Source organism: Artemia sp. Qi Xiang Cuo, chromosome 6, assembly GCF_049724085.1.
Source record: "Artemia sp. Qi Xiang Cuo chromosome 6, ASM4972408v1, whole genome shotgun sequence".
NCBI lineage: Eukaryota > Metazoa > Arthropoda > Branchiopoda > Anostraca > Artemiidae > Artemia > Artemia sp. Qi Xiang Cuo.
The window spans coordinates 1,151,564-1,174,357 of NC_142799.1; the positions used below are offsets into that span (position 1 = coordinate 1,151,564).

Below are 22,794 nucleotides of genomic sequence, written 5' to 3' on the forward strand. Positions count from 1 at the left end.
GGGGGACTCAAAACCTCCCATTTAGGGTTTTGGACCATGAAAAATTGATAGGCTATCTCAAAATATCTATTCTCTGGGATTTAATCTTTGGTGGTACGAAATAGCAAAAAAATACTTTGCTGTAATGTTGGTGGAATTTTTAATTCTCATTGGAAGAAAACCTAAATTAAAGGAACTGAACTGAACTGAAAGGTGTAGTAAGGTCTAAAAAAATTAGAATAAATATAATTTATTTTTTTCAGTCATCGGGCTGCATACTTGTTGAAAATCTACAATGCCATTTTTGGTTCAATTTCCACAATAGCAAAGAACCCTAGTATGTAGAAGATTGGATGGGTGAAAACCGGGACTCTTGCCCAGAATTAAAAACCACAAAATACTTTGTTTAAGCGATCTAGATCCCGAGAATGGGATGATTTTTTTGTTTGTTTTTGCAGCATTTTTGTCAAAATTCCCCTTCCCAGGGGCACTTGAATTATTGAGGGGGGGGGGGACACGAAACCTGAAAATTTCGATTAAGATATATTGGTATAATGAAAAATAAAGAAATATATATAGCCAGAAGTTAGAATCAAACAATAAGAATGTAACGTTTATCTTCTCTTCTTGTAGCTGAACTTAGTTTTCAATAAGTATTGCATATTCACCTGGGCAACATCATATACAATGAACCTGAAAAAAAAAAAAAAAAAAAAACAATCAGACTCAAACTTCACTAAGGCTGTAAACTTTCTTCTTTTTCTTCTATGTTTTGTGAAATGACCAGGGAATTTTTAATTTTGCAACACTAAGCAAGTCATTTTTAAAACCTAAAATCTAATACTATTATCAAACAACCGGTTACATCTCTGGTAAACCCTATTTTTAGTAGGACATTCTTTTGTAAATATTATTTTTATTTAAATGTGATAATTTAATGATTTCAATATAATAATACGATTTTGTATTATTAGTTAAATTTCATTACATTAATAAAACATAATATTGCAAGAACTAAATGTAATCATAAAGCATAAAAATATACCTATTTAAAGTTGATACTATAAATACAATCTAATAAAATAATATATCTCTGCTTATAATTTGCGCTAATTAATCATCTATCCAGGACTGGACTGTGGATGCAGCTGCTTCATTTGGTGCTGAACAATCATATGAAAGTAGCCCCCCCCCCATTACGATGCATGATCGTGGTTGAATCAACAAGAGAAGCAGTTCTTTCTCTATTGCAACTTTTTTTCTACAAAAAAAAAAAAAAAAAATCATTTTCTTTTCTCCATTTTACTGTTATTTTTCGATCGTCCAATCTCAAAAATTAGTTTCTGCTAAATACCCATTTTATTTTAAGGAAAAGCTGCGATCTAGTTTCGCATTTATAAATCAGAGCCACTCGGTAATTGCAGGAAAAGGTCCCTGAAATACAGCATATTTTAATCCTGGGTACATTCTGTTTTCAAACAGTATGTATATATTACTATGAATGTCCAAAATTGGAGTGTCGACATTCACCGGTGAACGTCCGAAATACCTTTTTTCTCCTTGGATTTAGTTAGCTTTGTCAGTTTTATGCAAGGTTTGATGATGACAAGTTAGGCTAGGGAAGGTTGGAACTCTAACCCATTTCTGAGATTTATAACCTGGCCTAACTTTAACTTTTGCCATCAAACCTAGCATAAGACTGACAAAGCTGATTGGATCCAAGCAGAGAAAAAGGAATTTCGGACATTTATCAGTCAATGTCGACAACTACCAGTTTTCGAACATTCACAGTGATTATATATATATATATATATATATATATATATATATATATATATATATATATATATATATATATATATATATATATATATATATATATATATATATATATATATATATATATATATATATATATATATATATATATATATATATATGTATATATATATTGATTTTGAATTGAAGTTATAAATTATTTTGGGCAATAGGTTGCATCAAGACTGGGCTGGGTAATTGTAGACAGAGAAAAGCAAAGACAGATAGTCCAAGTAATTGCGAGGCAAATGTTTAAATGGCTGGGGCACGGGTAAATGGCAGGAGTATGAATGACTCTCTTATTGGACACATACTTGTCAGGTTAGTTTTTGGAAAGGCATGCCTGCCTAGAGTCTTATGCATGCTGATCAAGAATTTAAAAAAGAGGCAAACAAGGCACACCCGCCTAATCGTTTAAAGCCATTTTTGTCTTTCAAATAGTACCTATTCGTTGCCTAAGCTTATATATATATATATATATATATATATATATATATATATATATATATATATATATATATATATATAGCAAGTGCGGCCCTAAGATATAACTAGTTATTCGTTCGCTACAATACACCACTCCAATCTCCACTCTAGTCTGTTATGACAAGAAGTCAACAAAACAATGGATGACAAAATCAATAGAACTAGATCGAAGTGATGCCTATACAGGCATTATAGTAATAAGTGTTCTTTTTTATTAGAAGTAAAGAGAGATGTTAAAAAGAGCAGAGATTCCCCTTGATAGATAGGTTTCAACCCTCTCGCAAGGTTAAATTATTGCTTGCTTGCACGTTACAGAAAACACACTTTCGACAAGTCCATTGAGAACATGAAGCTACTTCATTTGAGGGACCTCAGATAAAGCCCCCTCCCCTAAGTGCTAAACATGTAAGCCATGGTGTAAAATATTAATGCAATATTATTGATAACTAGAGCCCCTACAACTAACAACTCACTGCAGCACCAAGCTGCATGAGGCGCTCCACCTCAGTCTCACAATTGCGCACACTCTTCCTCCACCTCAGTCTATAGAAGGTTTCACTCTTTACCCCCTTCCTTTAAAATCCTCTACCCTTTCCCAACCTATTCGGGAACGATCTCCTTTTTCTTTGGAGATACATGGATGGTCTAAAAGCATAAGCTTTAGCAATTCGTCATCCTTCATCCATAAAACGTGTCTTAGCATTATATCGCCAGAAAGTAGAATGGAACCAGATATGTCGTAAACTTGTTGTTTGACACACGGTCAGTCAAACAGGTACCTAAAACCGTCCTTCGACAATTTCTCCATAAACTACTTAACAAACCTCCCGTCTGTCAAAGCACCCACACTTCAGAACCATAATTGACCACAGTTATTACCGTGTTGCTATTTAAGTAGCTTCTTTTAAATGCATAATAGAAAGTTGGAACCTACTCGTTATACAGTAGCTGCGATTTTTTCACACCCGATTTGACAGCTTTACCAAGTGGCACTTCTACATCCTTCTTTATCTTCATCGATTCAGCAGGGTCTGGCTCAGTCTGTCCGAGGCCTTTGACACTTTGATATCCTTTGGGAAGCTTCTCAATGTAAGTGGCGTCCGTTCGCTCATACCTTAAATAGGACAAAAATCACGTGGCTATAATTTGAGCCGTCCAAAATCGAAACAGAATATATGACATTTTCATAAATTCACAGGAGAACTTGAATAAGGTGTTACAGACTTACCAAAGTGAATGAGAAACCAATTGGGAAATCAAGTTTGTCTTTAAAAAACATAAAAAAAAATACTCTAAACACTGTTAATCACAAATTTGATTGTAAAAACATACACAAAAATATTAGTTGCATTTGTATATTATTTAATTTTTTTTCTTTTGCTTTATATAGATCCGAATATAATACCATATCCCTCAATATTTTGTAATCAGTGAATACAACTCGGTAGTTATCAATAAAAAGTAACAGTATCACTTTAATTTCAGAAAAGTTCAGGTTAGACCTTAAAGTGATTGATAAAATTAATCCCTATACAACTAAATTTTATCCCTAACTGATAATTAAATTGATATAACTGATAATTAATTAATTAATATTATAGTTAATTATAGCTTATACAACTTATTAATTATAATTAATTACTGACTATTCAGTTAATTAACTGATAATTGAATTTAATTCCTATTATAATAAATTTTAAGTACCAAGAAAAGTGAAAATGAAACCTGATTGTTTGACGGTTCAGTTAAACCTACACTAGCATGTACTATGTCTTGAAAATTAGGAAAATTAAGAGAATCCAATTGTTTATGAAAAAGACTTCCATAAGCAGAAGCAGTTATACAGTTTCTGGTACTAGTGCAAAAACAATTAAAAAAAAAATAAAAAAATAAAGGAGAGAAACGTGGTTGACAAATCAGCAAAAAAAGATAAAAACATATGGGACCTAAAATAAGCTAACATTTATGTTTTAGCAAAAATAAGCAAAGACATTTTCTTTGAAGGAGAAGTTGTCTTTGAAAATAAACAAAGTTTCGCTTGTTTATTTTCACAGGGCAACGTGGCCGCACTGCATAAAATGAAACTTCATAATTTTGATACAATCAAAAAGAGAAGCAACAAATTGAGAATCTATTTTTAATGAAAGAATTCCACATTGACGTATGTAATTTTTTGAATTAGCGGGTACACAGTTCAGAAAAAGAAAACGCGGGTATAAAACCAAGAACATTAAACTAAAAACACATGGTAATTGTCTTTGGTACTTCAAATTCAGTTTTTTTTTTTGCTTTTTCTAGTTCTTCTGGGTTATCTATTAACAAGCGAAAATACATCATTTTTATACAAAGCTGAAGAAGGCTTATGCCAGCTTTGCCTCTCACTCAGACTATCTTGATTTTTTCTCCAGTTAGCAGGCTCTAAACTTTTCATCACATTCCACCAAGTTGATTTTAATCCAATTTGACCTGGACACAATTGAGTCACCTTTTGCAACTGCCAGATTCCAAGTTTTTAAATTCAAGTGAATCAAAATCCTCATGGTTGCGATTTCATTTTTCATGTTGCTAAGCCAATAGATTTTTCAATTTATAATGTTTGTTTTTTTTATGCAGAAGTCATAAAAAACATCCTGAAAAGTTCTCACTCCTACCTTCACTACTAAAAAGCACAAGAATACAAGATGGCTTAACTTTGCAATTGAGGCAACGTGCGATTGAGCTGCCTCCTCTAGCTTGCAGATTCTACAAGACAGCCAAGATAAATAAACCAAAAGTATTACGATTTTAATTTCATTTTTCGTGTATTAATTCAGATTTTTTTTTTAAGTGAAATTTTTCTTTTCTGAAAACGAAATAATCATTTCTTATTAACAATGTCTTTATTAATTGCACAACGTTAAAACATTGGTCTTCAACTTTACTAGCTTTTCGGATCAATCGAATACACTTCGGAATAAAATCGGCATTTTCAAATTACACAAAGGAGAAAAAGGTTAGACTCAAACAACATATATAAAAAAGATTGTGATTATGATCTTTATTTAAGGATACATGATTTCTGATAACCCCATACCGAGGGTCGAACCTATGTGTACGGTATATATGCATTAATATTATTCAGTGGGTCATTCGCTTTAATCAAACAAGGATGAGCATACACGCAAAAAAGCAAAAAGGGGGAACAGGGACACTTACATCCAAGGCCGTATCCAAGTTTGGTCTAAATGATCTACCCAAGAGAATCTTAAAGATATTGGTACCAAACAAATTTTTTATTCAATATCCTATAACCCGCAAAATCCTTTTTGACAAACATCGAGCCCATTCACAACAAAGTTTACTTGTTATAACTTCTAAAAATAGAGTCATATCGAACTAAAAAGTGCACCATTAGAACCGCCTTGTCTGAAACCCCTATAAAGAAAACTTACAGCCCCTTGGTTTGAACAATAAAGAAAATCCATTGACTTGAAAAACAAGGAAAGTGCTCATTATCATGATATTTTCTATCAACAATCTTTTTTTTTCTTTTTTTCCCCTTTTTTATTGTTCTTCGCAACTAGCTAGGAACATCATAGAGAGCTGTTAAATGCTTCATTTTAAAGTAAATTGCCACATCTAGTGCATTTTGTTATTAAAAAAAAATACTTAAAATAAAATCAATATCTTTACAAAAAACAACATTTTCGTATACTAGATGATGAATGTCGTCATAATTATAGATCACAACCATATATGACATATAGAGTAAATGCTATGATATAATGACGTCAGTATATTATGACGTTATGCCAGTAACTTACAAGATCATACGAGTACTTACATTTTACCAAGTGCCACTTCACAGAGTAGCAAAAATCCAAGAGAATTAGCACGAGACGTGTAACAATAATTAGCTGACTTCGACACCATATCTGCAAAATAGATACCCTTTCCGAACATGTAACCCGTAACTGGTGCTTCTGGCGGTGCAATTTTCAAGCCTTGAGACATTATACCAGCCATATTCGTAAGTCTAGAGCCATGCCAAAGAAGTTTCTTGTTGTCCAGCTTTGAGAATGGTTTGTAACGTTTGTCTTCACCGTTTCGTTGGACTTTAAAGACATCTTCGATTTCCAAGCTGTACTGCGAATGGGTCTCAGCATGTGTGTTACGAAGGTACTTTTCAATAATTTTAAATTCTTCTGTGTCCTTCTCAAGAACCTAAAAAAATAAAATAAGAACTTTCTAACGCTTTCAGAACATCTGACCAGGGAAGTCTAAAATCTTTTATTAGCTGGGACAGGGGATTGAAAAGTTCATCAGAATATGTGCGTCCCGAAGTTGCAGTCACAAATTTTATCAAGACCTCATCCTTTGTCTAGGGGGTTTTCTCTTATTCTCAACTTGGCTAAGAAATTTAGAGCATTCGTCAATGATTATTGTCAATTCCTAAATATTATCAATCATTCACGTGGATAATGCGGTGGGGTGTCAAATCTGTTAGTCATCATTACACCTTTTTCAGGCAGTCAGCCGAGTGTCCTGTCAGTAAGAACAACCTTTTGATTGCAAGATTTGACTTTTCCTGGAAAAATCCATTTCAAATGTGCTTGATTTGCGTTTTGAGGAATTAAAAGTCCCATCCCCCTAAAAATATCCCTTAAAAATCCCCCCTAGAAATCGGAGGAGCCAGAAAAAGTAAGAAGCATCTCAGCCAATTTCACCTGAAGAAGTCATGACGAAAGGACGCCTATATCTGCTTGAAGAATTTTTCGGTGTCGTAGGGACTAGCTAGGGGAAAAATTAGTACGAGTGAAGTAGTAGTTATAAACACTACCAACTGGTCATCATCAGAAGAATAATTAAAATCTTGTCTTCTACTGACTTCTTCGGGATTCTCTTCATTTAGATGTCATTTGTTTCAGTGCTATAGAGAGCTAGTGAATTTATGGAGCATGAAGACTGGCGCACAAGTTAATTTACACGCACCAAAGCACTGTCATTCCAAATATCCTTAGTTTACTCTTTATATCGGCCAATTTAAAAAGTTACCTCTGCATTTACACTAGAGTGAGTGCACAAAGAAAAAACCTAAACCTAGATGATTCATGATGGGTTTGCGCTTGGGATGTTTGATATGAAGCAGACTTTCCTACCACACTGAGGGTGACATGCTTTCAGATCTTAAAAGAGGTTTTTTTAATCTCAAAAGCATATTCCCCAACCAGAAAAAACTTATGGTATCATCAGCCACTGCCATCTACCACTGATACTCCACTCCGTTATGGACCTTTTCTAATCCTGTCTGAATAAGACCCAACTCTACCACTAAAGCTAAAGGGACTATAGCATTGACAGCGCCATCTAAGACGACGTTCAGGAACGGATATAGATACAACACTGATTTCAGGGCTGAGTACTATTCCTTTGTTTGACTTTAAAAAAAAAACTGACAGGGAATGGATTTTTATTGATTAAAGAAGAAAGTGCTTCAAGTCAAATTTAGCTTTCACAAAGCTTATAAATACATATCATTTCAGCTTGGACTGCGGTTATGATTCCAATGCACTTAACCTACACCTGGGGTAAATAGAAAGGGTATCTAGAAAGAATTAAATTTTAGACAGAGGATATAAAAATTAGTTTGGCCTAATTTATACGCCTGTTCTCTTTCTTCATGGCTAAAAGAACTTTCCCTCTTTCTTAGATTTTTTTTTCAATGCAAATACCAACACGAAAAGCTATTTTTCAAAAATCTCAGGGCAATGGCAAAAAATCGAGGGGAACAATTGCCACTTGTTAGGGGGAAAATTTCAAAATGATGAGAATCAAAATTGGCTTAATATCACAGTACCTCTTACAACGAAAATTTGGCAGAATAAAATATTTACATGGGAAAATTGTGGGAAAATCTTGGTTCTAAGCAGAGATGTCAAGTACAAACACAGATAAGTGTTTTTTTCTTGGTTTCTTACAATCTAACTGTAGGATAAGAAAGAGGAATAATGTTGCGATTGACAATATAGGTGATTGGTATTAATGAACAATTCGAATTACCACACACATTTTTTTCTTCCATGACTGTTGCTGCTGTTAAGATAAAATTCAAAGCAACAAATTACTAAGTTACCAAAGCCAAATTCCGAATTTTAATTAAAACTACTTTACAAAATCTTTGTAAGTTCAGTATAATCGTGGAACTTTCCATGTCATAATAATAATTAATTTCAACCCTCCTTACATGCATGAAATGCACTTAGAGGAGTACAAAAATGTAGAAAAATAAAATAAAATGGAAACAATAGACAAGAAAAAACTCACCAAAAAAAAATAACATCTCAGCTATTTAAGGCAACACAATTAAGCTAAACAATTAAGTGGAAAGTCGACAATATTTTCTCGACGCTTGCGGAACCTGTCCACAAGCTGATCCATTTTTGAAGAAATATCAAAAACGCCATATCTACTCGAAATGTATTGCGAGTCAATTGCAAAAGACATTTGCAAAAACGGAAGAATAGAGAGAGATTTGATTTTCTTCCGCTAACATATTGTGAAAAAACTCCACAAAGGGACCAAGAAGAAGACATGCAGTGCAAAAATAGCGTTGTCAAGTCTGCCCACGGTTATTTTGTTAAACTGGCCTTTAACTCGAGCTAGCAGCCTTTATTGAAAAATAGCTTTTCGTGTTGGTATTTGCATTGAAAAAAATCTACGAAAGAGAGAAAGTTCTTTTAGCCATGAAGAAATAGAACAAGCGTATAAATTAGGCCAAATTAATTTTTATATCCCCTGTCTAAAATCAAATTCTTTCTAGATACCCTTTCTATTTAACCCAGGTGTAGGTTAAGTGCATTGGAATCATTACAGCAGTTCAAGCTGAAATGGTATATATTTATAAGCTTTGTGAAAGTTAAATTTGACTTGAAGCACTTTCTTCTTTAATCAGTAAAAATCCATTCCCTGTCAGTTTTTTTTTTATCCAAACAAGGGAATAGTATCCAGCCCTGAAATCAGTGTTGTATCTGTATCTGATCCCGAACGTCGTCTTAGATGGCGCTGTCAATGCTAAAGACGATATCCTTCGATTTTCAGATGATCTCCAGGTCCTCCAAAACACAGTTCATACAGTTTGCTCTGGTCTCAATGAGATTGGGCTTCTAAGAGTCGCCTCCTCTAAAACTGAGCTTTTTGTCTACGGTCCGGCTCAACAACCTTCCAAAACTATCAATGTTGGCCCAGATACTATTTCTGCATCGTCCTCTCTGACTTATTTAGGTCTCCCGTTTGGATCAAATGTTCAAACTACTAAAACACTTGTCATCTCGACGTTGAAAGAAAAGCTTAGAAAATCGTAAGGGATGATAGATAGATGGATAGATATTTATTGGCAAAGAACTATCACAAACCCTAGTGGGCCGAATTCACATTGCTTAGTAAAAAACTATAATCACAAAATAGTAGAATAACAGCACATAGTTACCACTGTAACGAAAACACAACGATCAACTGAAAATCCTTCGATTTTCAGATGATCTCCAGGTCCTCCAAAATACAGTTCATACAGTTTGCTCTGGTCTCAATGAGATTGGGCTTCTGAGAGTCGCCTCCTCTAAAACTGAGCTTTTTGTCTACGGTCCGGCTCAACAACCTTCCAAAACTATCAATGTTGGCCCAGATACTATTTCTGCATCGTCCTCTCTGACTTATTTAGGTCTCCCGTTTGGATCAAATGTTCAAACTACTAAAACACTTGTCATCTCGACGTTGAAAGAAAAGCTTAGAAAATCGTAAGGGATGATAGATAGATGGATAGATATTTATTGGCAAAGAACTATCACAAACCCTAGTGGGCCGAATTCACATTTCTTAGTAAAAAACTATAATCACAAAATAATAGAATAACAGCACATAGTTACCACTGTAACGAAAACACAACAGGTAACAGTCAGAAAAATACAAAATTCAAAACTCAAATATAGGTCATAATTATAAAATATTTTATAAGTCATAATACAAAAAGATAAAAAGGGTAACAAATAAAATAATCAAATGTTCAAAAATGAAAAAATAAACTATACAAAACAGTTTAAATTTTTGGCAAATTTACGGGTTGTGATTTTGTTTGATTTTATTTTGTAAAAGAGGGAATAAAAGTTTTTTTTAAACGTAAGGGAGAAAAGGATATGGGAGAAAGGATTGGGATGGGTTCGGACACTATACGGGGGTGGCGATTTCTTATGGGTGAGTGGCGGCTAGGAAAGAGGTTTTCAGTACGGGGGTTTATTTGTGCTGACTTCCCAAAACCGAGGCATAAATTTTTTCTTCTCGACTCGAGGGTATCAAGTTTTGAAGATTCAAGGAGGTAAGAATAAGGGACCTTGCCTTCCTTATAAACAATCCTCAGGGCTCTTTTTTGAATATTTTCAGTTTTTTTGTTGCTTCAATTGAGAGGCCCGGATGTCAGACAGGAAAAGTGTACTCGACCGAAGGATGTACAAAAGAAATATATACCTTTAGTAACTGAGAAGGGGAGCAACTAAATTTATTTAGAAGAAAAAGTGACAAGTTTGCTTGACGGAGGATGTTATTTACATGGATGCCCCACTTCAAATCAGAAGATACGGTAACACCTAGGAGTTTAAAGGAAGAAGCTGGAATATCAGGAGGAATAGGATGAAGGAAAAGAGGAGGGGACTTTAGGAAACTGACAGATACTATGGTGGATTTACAAGGATTAACCGTCATATCAAACGAAGAAGCCTCGTCTGCAATATCACGGAGGATACCCATTGGATTGCTATAAATATTTTTATAACAGGTCTCTACAACTGTTCGGTCGTCGACAAATTTCCACCTGTCAGGGCAATCCATTTTAAGAGAGAGAAAGAGAGAAAAAGGTTTTATTAAAAAAAAATACAACACATTAACAACAAAACCCGAAGTTTATTAAACTTGTATGGGTACACATCACCTTTTACAAAACCCTACATACACAATTACTACCAGCCAGCCTTAGACCCCCCCCCATTGAAAGGCTATTGATCATGACGGAAAACAGGTGGGGGCCAAGAATATTACCTTGGGGAATACCATTGTGAATACGAAGGTGGCTGGAATAGCAATCTTGATATTTGACTGCCTGTGATCTGTTAGAAAGGAATGAGGCAACGAGCTTTACTAAAAATGTCTACACCTGGAATTCTTCGATAGGTTTTTCTATCAAAATATTATATTTAACCAGATCGAAAGTCATTTATAGGTCAAGAGAAACTAGGTTTAGCCAGGGGTTTGGTCTCTCAAATAGTCTCCCAATGGAGTCAACGAGGTGGATAACGTAATGTCAGGTTGAGGTAGATTTAACATTTCCAAATTGCCTAGGATCAACAAGGGGATGGACTTGGTCCCTAAGCCAGTCAGCAAGAAAGCTTTCATATGATTTCGAAAAAATAGAAGTCAGAGAGATAGGACGAATGCCATCAAAGCCAGGCTTACCCTTTTTCTTTTTTATTGGAGTTATGAAACATTGTTTCCAAAGGGAAGAGACAGTCCAAATTGAGTGCATTGATTGAAAAGAATAGAAAGGGGCTCTGAGAGGTAATCACTAAAGGCTTTAATAAGTGGGACAGGAATATCCAGTGGGCAAGTGCTTGTTTTTTCCAGTTTTTCTTTTTTTTTTATCACGTCAAATGGGGAAATGTTAGGGAAATTAAAGGGGGTTGCGACACTAGGAGTAACATAGGATAGGGGAGGGGAGAGAGGCTTTGGACAATTGAAGCAAGGAACTCCTTCAAATTATTTGCTGTTCTCTTTGGAGGTTCAGCTAAATTAAAGTTTAGTGGTTCTGGTGAAAAATAGCATGTGAATGGATAATGCGTGGAAACATTTCCAAAAAAAGATTAAGTACGGAATTTTCCAAGGAATGCATGGAAATATTTCCAAAAAAGAGTTAAGACTGAATCTCACGGAATTTTTCGCAGAACTTTCCATGAAATGCGAGGAAACATTTCCAAAAAACGAGCAATAACACAAAGATTACTTAAAAGGAAGCGCATGCATAGTCTGATATTTTCATATTTTATTTCCCTTTATTTTTTATTGATTCTTAGTTTATTTTTAAAGGACAAATTTAAGAACGTGGAGCTGATGAGTTTTCTTTGTACCAATTAACCAATTTTCCATGTAATTAGATCTTCCTAATTAAAAAATTTAAAAACTATTAGAAACTAAGTAATTAATAGCTACTCGCGTTTTATATTAATTTACGTATATCACAAATGTATAAACACATTATTTCTATTACTACTTCCTCGTTTTTATTAGGAAAAGAAATTAAATTACTACACAGGGTTAGAAAAAAGAAATTATACATATTACAGAAGTAAGTTCGTTACAGAAATAATTTCATCTTTTTAATATAGTAATAAAAATTAATCATATTGCCATTTTCATTGTTTTGTCTTAGACACAATCATTACAAACTTATACAAAAGTTATTTAAAAAGAAATCAAGAAGAATGCTGTTGTGACAGGTTTCCTTTCTACCAATTTTTTCAAGCATTGAAGTAATTTTTCTAATTAGAAAGTCAAATAGTTAGAAGATACTATAAGTAGCAACCCTTTTTTCAATATTAATTTAATCTAATATATATCATAAATGTATAAACAAGGTATGTCTATCAAGTCATTACTACTTCTTGGGAAAAGAACTTGGAATACTTTAGGAGGCTAAACAAAAGAAATTATGCATATTTCATGCAAATTCGTTACAGAAAGAGTTTACACTAGTGATATATTGATAAAAATTATTCTTAATGCCATTTTTTCTGCTTTGTTTTAGACATAATTGTTTTGTTTTCCAGATCTTGCCAACGCTTGGCTATTCTATGACTATCCCGTTTCCTTTTGAAGAAGCGTTTTCTTGATGATGGATAATCACAGCCGTTCAGAGGGGGGTGGGGATGGGTCAGCTACCCCGGGAATCGCAGCTGGAAGAAGACGGGGGGGGGGGCACATCGGCCAGGGGATTGCCCACTTTGATAAGATTTTTCACTTTGACTTGACTATTTTTGCTTATATTTGAGTTGAGAGAGGAGTCATGTAAATAATTTTTTCAGGGTGCCACCGACACAAGGAAAGGCTCTGTGGATAATTATGTAGGGGCACATTCAAGTAGGCCTACATGTCTTTTCTAGTCAATAAGAGCGTACGCTTGCTGCAGTAACAGAAACAGTTCTATCCATTGTCGGGGTTTTCTTCAACTAATCCAATTGCATACCTCTCTGTGGGTTATTTCTGATTTCTTCTTTCTATACACATACTTGTTAATTCATTTTTCAAATTATTTTGAAATAATAATATAACGAACTTTCCGTAATAGTTTTATCGCAAATTAGATGGAAGTGACAAACACATTAGGCCCCCCCCCCCGAAATCCTAAATTTATCCAAATATCTGAACACTTCATATTAGGATTTTTGGAGTAAGTCGTTTTTAATATTACATATCCCCCCCCCCCCAAAGGAAATCCTGCATGCCTGCCTGAAATAGAAATTTCTAGTTTTTGTTTTATTACGTTATGCAAACACGTTAACAACACGTTATGCAAACACTATGTTTATCAAGCCATTACTACTTCCTCGTTTTTTTGGGGAAAAGAAATTAAAATTGTTCTTTTTACGCAAGGTTTTCTTTAAGAGATCAAAATTGTTTTTTTTACGCAAGGGTTGCATTGTAATAAGGGTCTGAAGATCAAAAAATCATCTTATATCTCGACAATTACATTCTAATATTACTATGTCAAAGAAAATTAGTGGCAGAAGTTAAGAAGTTAAGACCAAAAAGAATTGCTTCAATAATAGCTAACAAGAGGATTATTTCGCAACATAATAATTAACTTCATTTCAAGTTTTATACTTTTTTACTCAGTTGCTTTAGTGTTCTCATCGAAGTAACTCTAATAGCTCTGTGACCTCCGTAGATCAGTTGTGACAATTCTATTTTATTAATATTGGTGGTGTTTTTATTTGTTTTTAGTTTATTTTAGCTTAATTTCTATTCACAGAAATTAAGAGGAGGAAAATGATTTTTTTTTTTTCAAAATCTAGGGAGAAGGGGGTAACTTTATTGCTTTTACAATTATTTTAATTAGAGCGCAAAAAAGCAATTTTTCAGTTGAAATACCAAGAAGTTCTTTCCAAAATCTAGGATTGACAAAAAAACTGAGGTGGGAGGGGGGGAGGGGAAGGCAAGTCTTTAATTCTAATTATTAACGTTTTTGATTATTTATGATTAAATCAATACAAATTTTTTACCGTATTTTAGCACACCCTAAGAAGACAAAACTTGTCTGAAACTAGAAACATCTTTTTATTTCTTGATATTTTTTATTTTAAACAAGTTTTTCATTTTAGCTTAAGAATGCGGTGTTTAAAAATTTACCTTTTTAAGATCACTTTTCGAACGGACTGACACTTTTGATTTAAAATCAAATGTCATTTCTCAAGAGCGAGGACCGAGTTTATTTTCCCGTTTGTTAAGAATGTATGAGTGAGATCAAGTTTCAGGTATCAACTTCTTTTCATTGCGAATAAATACTACTACAATTACTAACAATTCATCGCAGAACCAAGCCACCTGAGTCCAACACAGCTACGCTCACACCTTTGCTATCCCAATCTATTCAAAGCCACCCTCTTTAATCCCTCCCAAGAAGTTCCATTTCCCTTAAATCTTTCCTTATGGCATCCTCCCACCCCATTTGGGGACGACTTGCTTTTGTTTGGCTCTAGACGGTTGGCGGAAAAGGACAATCTTTGGCAATCTGTCATCCTTCATCCACAAAACGTATCTTAGCCATCTCAACTCAACCTTTCTCTTATTATAGCCCTAGAAAGCGGGATTGAAAAGCATTTTTCGTAAAGCTTACTGTTAGTGATACAGTCAGTCAGTCGGGTACCCAAAACAACCCTTAGTCAATTTTTCTAGAAAACATCTAGCAAATTCTCCTCCGTCTTTCGGAGAGCCCACGTTTCAGAACAATACTTGACCCCTTTCATCACTGTAGCTTCCAATATTCTAATCTTGGTTCGCGGACTTGTCTTCCCGTTCTTCTAAACTATTTCAACAGTGAAAAAACAAATTGGGTATTTAAAGATGATGGTTCTTCCAGCTTGCAATAGCGAACTATTCTAATATTTTCTATGTTTTTAGAGATTATCACACCTATCTCCAGTTACCTTTTTTTCTCCAGTTAGCCCCCCTTCGCCTTCTTTTCTCTTCTTTTTGTTAAATCTTAGTTGTCGGTTTATTTCTTGTGCTAAATGAGACGAATTGAATTTTACCTCACTGTCTGCCTCGTATGTTAATTCACTGTATTTGTTAATTCAAAAAAGAATTAGATTATTAAATTAAGTGAATGCTAAAACTTGATAAAAACGAAGCAGAAATAAAATTGAGACCAATTAAACAACATTGATTCACTTTTTCCTTTATTTTTGATAAGTAAAGGAAAACGACTTACCTCAATTTTAGAATTAAGTTGTTCATAATGCCTGTCAATAGGATCCTTGGTTTTGTCTTCCTCCCCACTCTTAAGCAGCTTATAGGCAACTTCAATCTCCATCAGACTATCCAGCATTTCCAGCTTGGACTAAATGAATATACATATATAAACATATTTACAAATATGTACATACATAAATACAAACATTATAAAATATACAATGTACACATGTGTTTCTATATATATATATATATATATATATATATATATATATATATATATATATATATATATATATATATATATATATATATACATATATATATATATATAGTATTTGTATACGAATATAAAACAAATAAACATATATAAGGATATTTCCTTATAAAATAAATTTGGATTAAAAAATAATTTTGCTCACAATTCAAAAAACTTGAAAAAACAAAACTTTCAAATTAGTTTATTTAAGAAAAAAAAACTGCGGGAAAATATTTTTTTTTAGTTTTATATTACACTTATTTATTCAGACCAATTAATACATTTAAACTAAACCTATATATTCCATGAATTGCTAGAAGCAAAGCTGTTTTTGTGTTCTGTTTCTAGGAGCAAACAAAAAACTATATCTTTATAATAATTAAAAAATTAGTGGTTGCTTATTTTTTCGACAGTAATTTACTTCTCATGTATACAATAAATGCAAGAAAAAATATATGCCTAATTTTTTCATTATGATTTGTTTTCATTAAAAATAAATTTTTTGGTATTTTAGGTTAAAAAAAAAAGAAAAAAATCCCTTTCCCTTAATTTTTGAAAAATACATTTAACCCCCCCCCCCCAGTTTTCTTGAATTTGCATCGCTGTTAACCCTATGGATCCCATAATAAGGCTTAGCATACCCTCAAATAATTTTGTAATTAAAAAATTAGTAGTTACACATTTATTTTTTCTTATATTAATTTACTTTGAATAATAATTAATTAATTAATTACTTATAATTATTTTTACTTTTTTTATCAACCATTTGCTACTTCTTTGTTTTGATGCGAACGGGTTAAAAAAAAATCTTTCATATTTCATATCTTTTGATCTTTCATCTCTTTGGAGAGCCACGGTTTGCAAAAGAAATCTTACATCCAATATGAACCAGCCTTAGTGTTTTTGAATTAGAACAAATAATTCAATGTTGAAAAATTCAGAATACACCCATTTTTACTTAAAAACCCCAAGTTTAAAAGAATTTCAATCCCAATTAAATTATGAAAAATTATTAATATACGAACATATGTATTTTAATATATGTACTCTTCTCAAGATCCAAAGTTCAGGACATAAATCCCGAGATCTTTGGAGAAAAAAAAATCTCAAAGAGTGGCAGTCCTATTTGATATCGTATTATCAACCATGGGTTCGTGGATCAGTCTGCGCCAATTGTATATATATATATATATATATCTTTTTTTTGTGGTGGTTTTATTGGTTTTTTAGTTTTAGCTTGTTTTTTTTTTATCTTGTTCCTCTTGTGTTTCTTTTCCGCGTTGTTTTTACATTTTTCGTTTCTTTACTCTCCACTGACCGCAGTCTCTTTTTTTTTTTCACTGAGATTTTTCTCTTTGTTGGTTTCTTGTCATGGCTGGCCAGTTCGGCTTAGGATCTTTCATTCGTTAATTGCAACTGATCCATAGTGGAAATTGTCAGTGTCAACGAAAAAACACCAACACCATCTAGCATTTGGCGTGATATGGAATTTTTTCACTTACTAACAAAGCAAACTTAATGTAGTGAAGTCTCTAAAAAAACACAATTAAGGACCTTGAAAAATGCCAAGAAACACCAAAACTAGATGGCGTTAATTTTTCTTCCAGCCCTGCAAATTGCCAAAACTGCATGGGTTGATAGGAGAGGATCTCGTTCCTTGACCTTTTAGATTCAGAATATATAAGACTGAAAAAAAATACGGTTTTGAATTTGGTGAAAACTTTTTCAACAATGAAAAGTTTTTTTCGAAAAACGAAAAATTTTCACGATAAACCTCGTTCCTTGTCCTTTTAGATTCAGAATATGTAAGACTAAAAAAAATACGGTTTTGAATTTGGTGTAAATTTTTTCAATAATGAAAAGTTTTTTCCGAAAAACGAAAAATTTTCACGAAAAACCTCGTTCCTTGTCCTTTTAGATTCAGAATATGTAAGACTAAAAAAAAAATACGGTTTTGAATTTGGTGTAAACTTTTTCAACAATGAAAAGTTTTTTTTCGAAAAACGAAAAATTTTCACGAAAAACCTCGTTCCTTGTCCTTTTAGATTCAGAATATGTAAGACTAAAAAAAAATACGGTTTTGAGTTTGGTGTAAATTTTTTCAACAATGAAGTTTTTTTCGAAAAACGGAAAATTTTCACGAAAAACCTCGTTCCTTGTCCTTTTAGATTCAGAATATGTAAGACTAAAAAAAATACGGTTTTGAATTTGGTGTAAACTTTTTCAACAATGAAAAGTTTTTTCGAAAAACGAAAAATTCTCACGAAAAACCTCGTTCCTTGTCCTTTTAGATTCAGAATATGTAAGACTAAAAAAAAATACTGTTTTGAATTTGGTGTAAACTTTTTCAACAATGAAAAGATTGCTTGGATACTCGGACTAACACACTCATGCCTTTACGGACTGGTATTCTAAATGTCCATCTAAAACACATCCTTACATGCTCAAGGAATTCAATACAGGCTTTAACTGAAGAAATCAGTGGAAAATAAGGGGAAATACGAATAAACTCAATAGCATGTAAAACAGCTTGCGTTAAAGTAATTTTTACAAAAAGTGAGTACTTAGGGTAGGTAGATTATGGTGAAAACATATATAAATAATAATTTTACATAAACGACCATAAACTTGCATCATCGAAGCCGTTTGTTGTTATTACATATTCTCTTTTCTCCAGGGAGAAACTTTCTAGGGCTTTAATAAAAAAGCGTTAAGATGGATAGGCCCAGTTTTACTGATGATGATAGATCATCAAAAATCGTACGGTCTGGCCATCTATCTGGGGCCAAACGAAAAGCAGGCCGTTCGCAAATGGCATGGGAAGAGGCCATAGCAAAGAATTTAAAGGAAACTGGAAAGCCATGGGAGGGAATGGTGAGCTAAGTTTGAATAGCAGAGGCGCTGTCTACCTCATGTGACAATACTTCAGTGTGCTGTTAGTTGCAGTCATATCCTGCAGCTACTGTAGTTACAGTAGAAATTAATAGCCTTGCAGATTATCGTCCCATATCTCATTTATCAGCGTTTAATAAAATTTCTGAAAAGCTATGTTTTCTTGACTTCTTGATTTTCTTTATTCTAAACATTTCTTTCATGAATGTCGGTTTGACACACGTTGTCGGATAAACACACTATTTCGGATGGTAATGTAGGCCCAAAATTCGGATAAACATTTCGGGGGGAGGGGGTCAAACACCCTACCCCCCCCCCTCTCCCTGGATACGGCCTAGCTTATTGATTTGTCCATTTGAAAAGATTAGTATTACATTCGTCTCAAATTTGACCAAAATAAATACTGGGTATATTTTATCTAAATTTTTAAATCAGACACGTCATTTGCATTGAACCCATTGGGAGGTCATAAACTCGAGCGTCCACCAGTTTTGGTTTAAAACATATTGAAATGAGAATGGGGTTCTTTTGGTAACCTTCTCTTGGAATACGACTCTATTGAGTTATGTGCGAAGACTTATATTTAGTAGATTCTCAGTTATTTCTAGTCTCAGTTTTCGTGCCTATCTCGAAAGCTAGAAATATAGAAGTAAAGGAAGAATTTGCCCCACCTTGACTATTTCATGATTGTCCAGCAGAGGAGGTTGATTCAGCCCAAAGTCATGCGGAATAAGGGTGAAGAAACGGTTGGAGGCATCAATAAACTTCGCATTTCCCTTATTTGATGATTCTGCGTCACCTTCTTTACTTTCCAAAAGCTCTTCAACTTCTTTAAGAACGGAGTAAGCCTGTTCAATTTGTTTGCGACTTAATTTGCCAAGTGGCATTTTGGTGAGATCAAGCTCAAACTCAGCCATTTGTTTTTTCATATTATCTATATCAAATAGGAGGCAGATAAGTTCTTTAACAGGTTTTGGTAGTGATGACTTTGAAGCTTCAACAGACATTTTCTCAATTGAATCCGTAACCTGGAATGATAACAATAGTGAGAGGCAACAGCTAATACCTGAGTCCAAAAGTTCTTTATATCTAAACTATCTGTTTCTTTCGGAATTTAAATCTATTTTTATATAATTGTTTTGATTATTTTTATCATTTTACTTTTTTATAACATGCCCACATAAAAAAATAAAAGTGGATTAATAAAAAAACAAGATAAAAACATACCATCAACAAAAATTGGATCAGAAGATGGTAAGGGGACAAATGCACTCACGACATTCCCGAAAGTTTCCTATGGCTTCGAAAAAATATTTGAAACACTAAAATCTTTCACCAGGAATCGTTTTTTGTTCACAGTGGAAGATAGAAAAAATATTTACATCCCTGTTAATCCTTTGAGTTTTAATTGTTTTATATTTTTTAACATCTTTTATAGCCTTGACATTTTGAAAATTTCTTCTTTTTTTTGTTTTAATTATAGTTTTTTTGGTGTTTATTGACTCGAAAGTGCGAATTGGGCCATCATAAGAAATGGTTATAAAATAAAATGACAATATTAAGGAAAGGGAACCTGAAGATAAAGGACTTGAACCTGAACGTAAATGACCTGAAACATAAAAGACATATTGGTCACAAAAGCTGTCCAGAGTACAGTTTGTTTAGAGCACACCCGTCATAGCCTACCTACATTTCCACGTCACGACCATAAGAAATGATGATTCATTTTTTTGACAACTGTTATCTGTTCCGCATCGCCGAATTCTAAGAACCGAATTCCGAACCATAAGAACATTTCTATTCCATGTTTATACAATAATCCATGATTTCTGACTCTTGTCGGAAGGCGAATTAAAAATGTGCGGGATCAAAGTAAGTCTTAGCCAAATGGAAAGTTGACAGAACTCTGTGTATAGAATATTTCTGTCAGTAAAATTAAGAGCACACTTCAGTCCTACAGTGACGCACTGGGTTTGATCTGAGCTTGGTAATACTGGACCAAGAGTTCAACCTCAACTGCAGCAACACAGCAGGGCTCGGAATTCGATTACGGTGACAGGATTATATTATGCGAAAGCATTTCCATATTAGTCTAAAAAAGAAGAAGAATGCATTACAGGGCTTGGAATTTGATCTTGGTGATGGAATTATGGGGAAAGTGTCTCCATATTAATACGAACAAGGAGAAGAGAATCTTGAGGTCCTATAGGTTCGCAGTGGGATTGGTCTCAGCAGCAGCAACACACTACAGGGCTTGGAATTTAACTTCTGTTATGAGATTAGCTGAAAGTGTCTCCATACTAGTCCAAATAGATGATGTTGAGGTCAAAAAGTTGAGGATGATGTGCTAGATGTTTTCCAGAGATGTTGACTAAGGATAGACTCTGGTATATAAATATTGACTAAGGATAGAAAAGTTGAAGATGATACGCTAGATGTTTTCCAGAGATATTGACTAAGAATAGTCTTTGGTATAGAAATATTGACTAAGGATAGAAAAGTTGAAGATGATACGCTAGATGTTTTCCAGAGATGTTGATTAAGGATAGGCTTCGGTATAGAAATATTGACTAAGGATAGAAAAGTTGAAGATGATATGTTAGATATTTTTCCAGAGATGTTGACTAAGGATAGAAAAGTTGAAGATGGTATGCTAGATGTTTTCCAGAGATGTTGACTAAGGATAGACCTCGGTATAGAAATATTGACTAAAGATAGAAAAAATTAGGATGATATGCTAGATGTTTTCCAGAGATGTTGACTAAGGATAGTCTTCGGCATAGAAATATTGACTAAGGATAGAAAAGTTGAAGATGATACGCTAGAGGTTTTCCGGAGATGTTTACTAAGAATAGTCTTCGGTATAGAAATATTGACTAAGGATAGAAAAGTTGAAGATGGTATGCTAGATGTTTTCCAGAGATGTTGACTAAGGATAGACCTCGGTATAGAAATATTGACTAAAGATAGAAAAAATGAGGATGATATGCTAGATGTTTTCCAGAGATGTTGACTAAGGATAGTCTTCGGCATAGAAATATTGACTAAGGATAGAAAAGTTGAAGATGATACGCTAGATGTTTTCCGGAGATGTTTACTAAGAATAGTCTTCGGTATAGAAATATTGACTAAGGATAGAAAAGTTGAAGATGATATGCTAGATGTTTTCCAGAGATGTTGACTAACGATAGGCTTCAGTATAGAGATATTGACTAAGGATAGAAAAGTTGATGATGATATGCTAGATGTTTTCCAGAGATGTTGACTAAGGATAGGCTTCGGTATAGAAATATTGACTAAGAATAGAAAAGCTGAGGATGACATGCTAGATGTTTTCCAGAGATGTTGACTAAGGATAGGCTATGGTATAGAAATATTGACTAAGGATAGAAAAGTTGAGGATGATATGCTACATGTTTTCCAGAGATGTTGACTAAGGATAGGCTTGGGTATAGAAATATTGACTAAGGATAAAAAAGTTTAGTATAACATGCTAGATGTTTTCCAGAGACGTTGACTAAGGATAGGCTTCGGTATAGAAATATTGCCTAGGATAGAAAAGTTGATGATGATATGCTAGATATTTTCCAGAGATATTGACTAAGGATAGGCTTCGGTATAGAAATATTGACTAAGGATAGAAAAGTTGAGGATGATATGCTAGATGTTTTCCAGAGAAGTTGACTAAGGATTGGCTTCGGCATAGCGATGTTGACTAAGGGTAGAAAAGTTGAGGATGATGTGCTTGATGTTTTTCAGAGATGTTTACTAAGAACATGCTTCGGTACTAGAAGCTTCGGTACAGAGATATTGACAAAGAATGGGCTTTGGTACTGTAAGCTTAGGTACAGAGATGTTGACTAAGGATAAACAAG

General features: G+C 33.7%; 1 protein-coding gene across 1 annotated transcript in view; it reads right to left on the reverse strand.

The window, feature by feature from the left end:
* Positions 1–509: 509 nt before the first annotated feature.
* Parp1 (Poly-(ADP-ribose) polymerase) overlaps positions 510–22,794 on the reverse strand; it is a 142,362-nt gene continuing 120,077 nt past the window's right edge. Inside the window, exons 12-16 of the mRNA XM_089090451.1 lie at positions 19,591–19,947; positions 15,788–15,916; positions 6,107–6,486; positions 3,218–3,397; positions 510–672 (exon numbers count right to left, since the gene is read on the reverse strand). Coding sequence (XP_088946577.1) covers positions 594–672; positions 3,218–3,397; positions 6,107–6,486; positions 15,788–15,916; positions 19,591–19,947 — 1,125 coding nt within the window. The 3' untranslated portion in view covers positions 510–593. The remainder of the gene's footprint in view (positions 673–3,217; positions 3,398–6,106; positions 6,487–15,787; positions 15,917–19,590; positions 19,948–22,794) is intronic.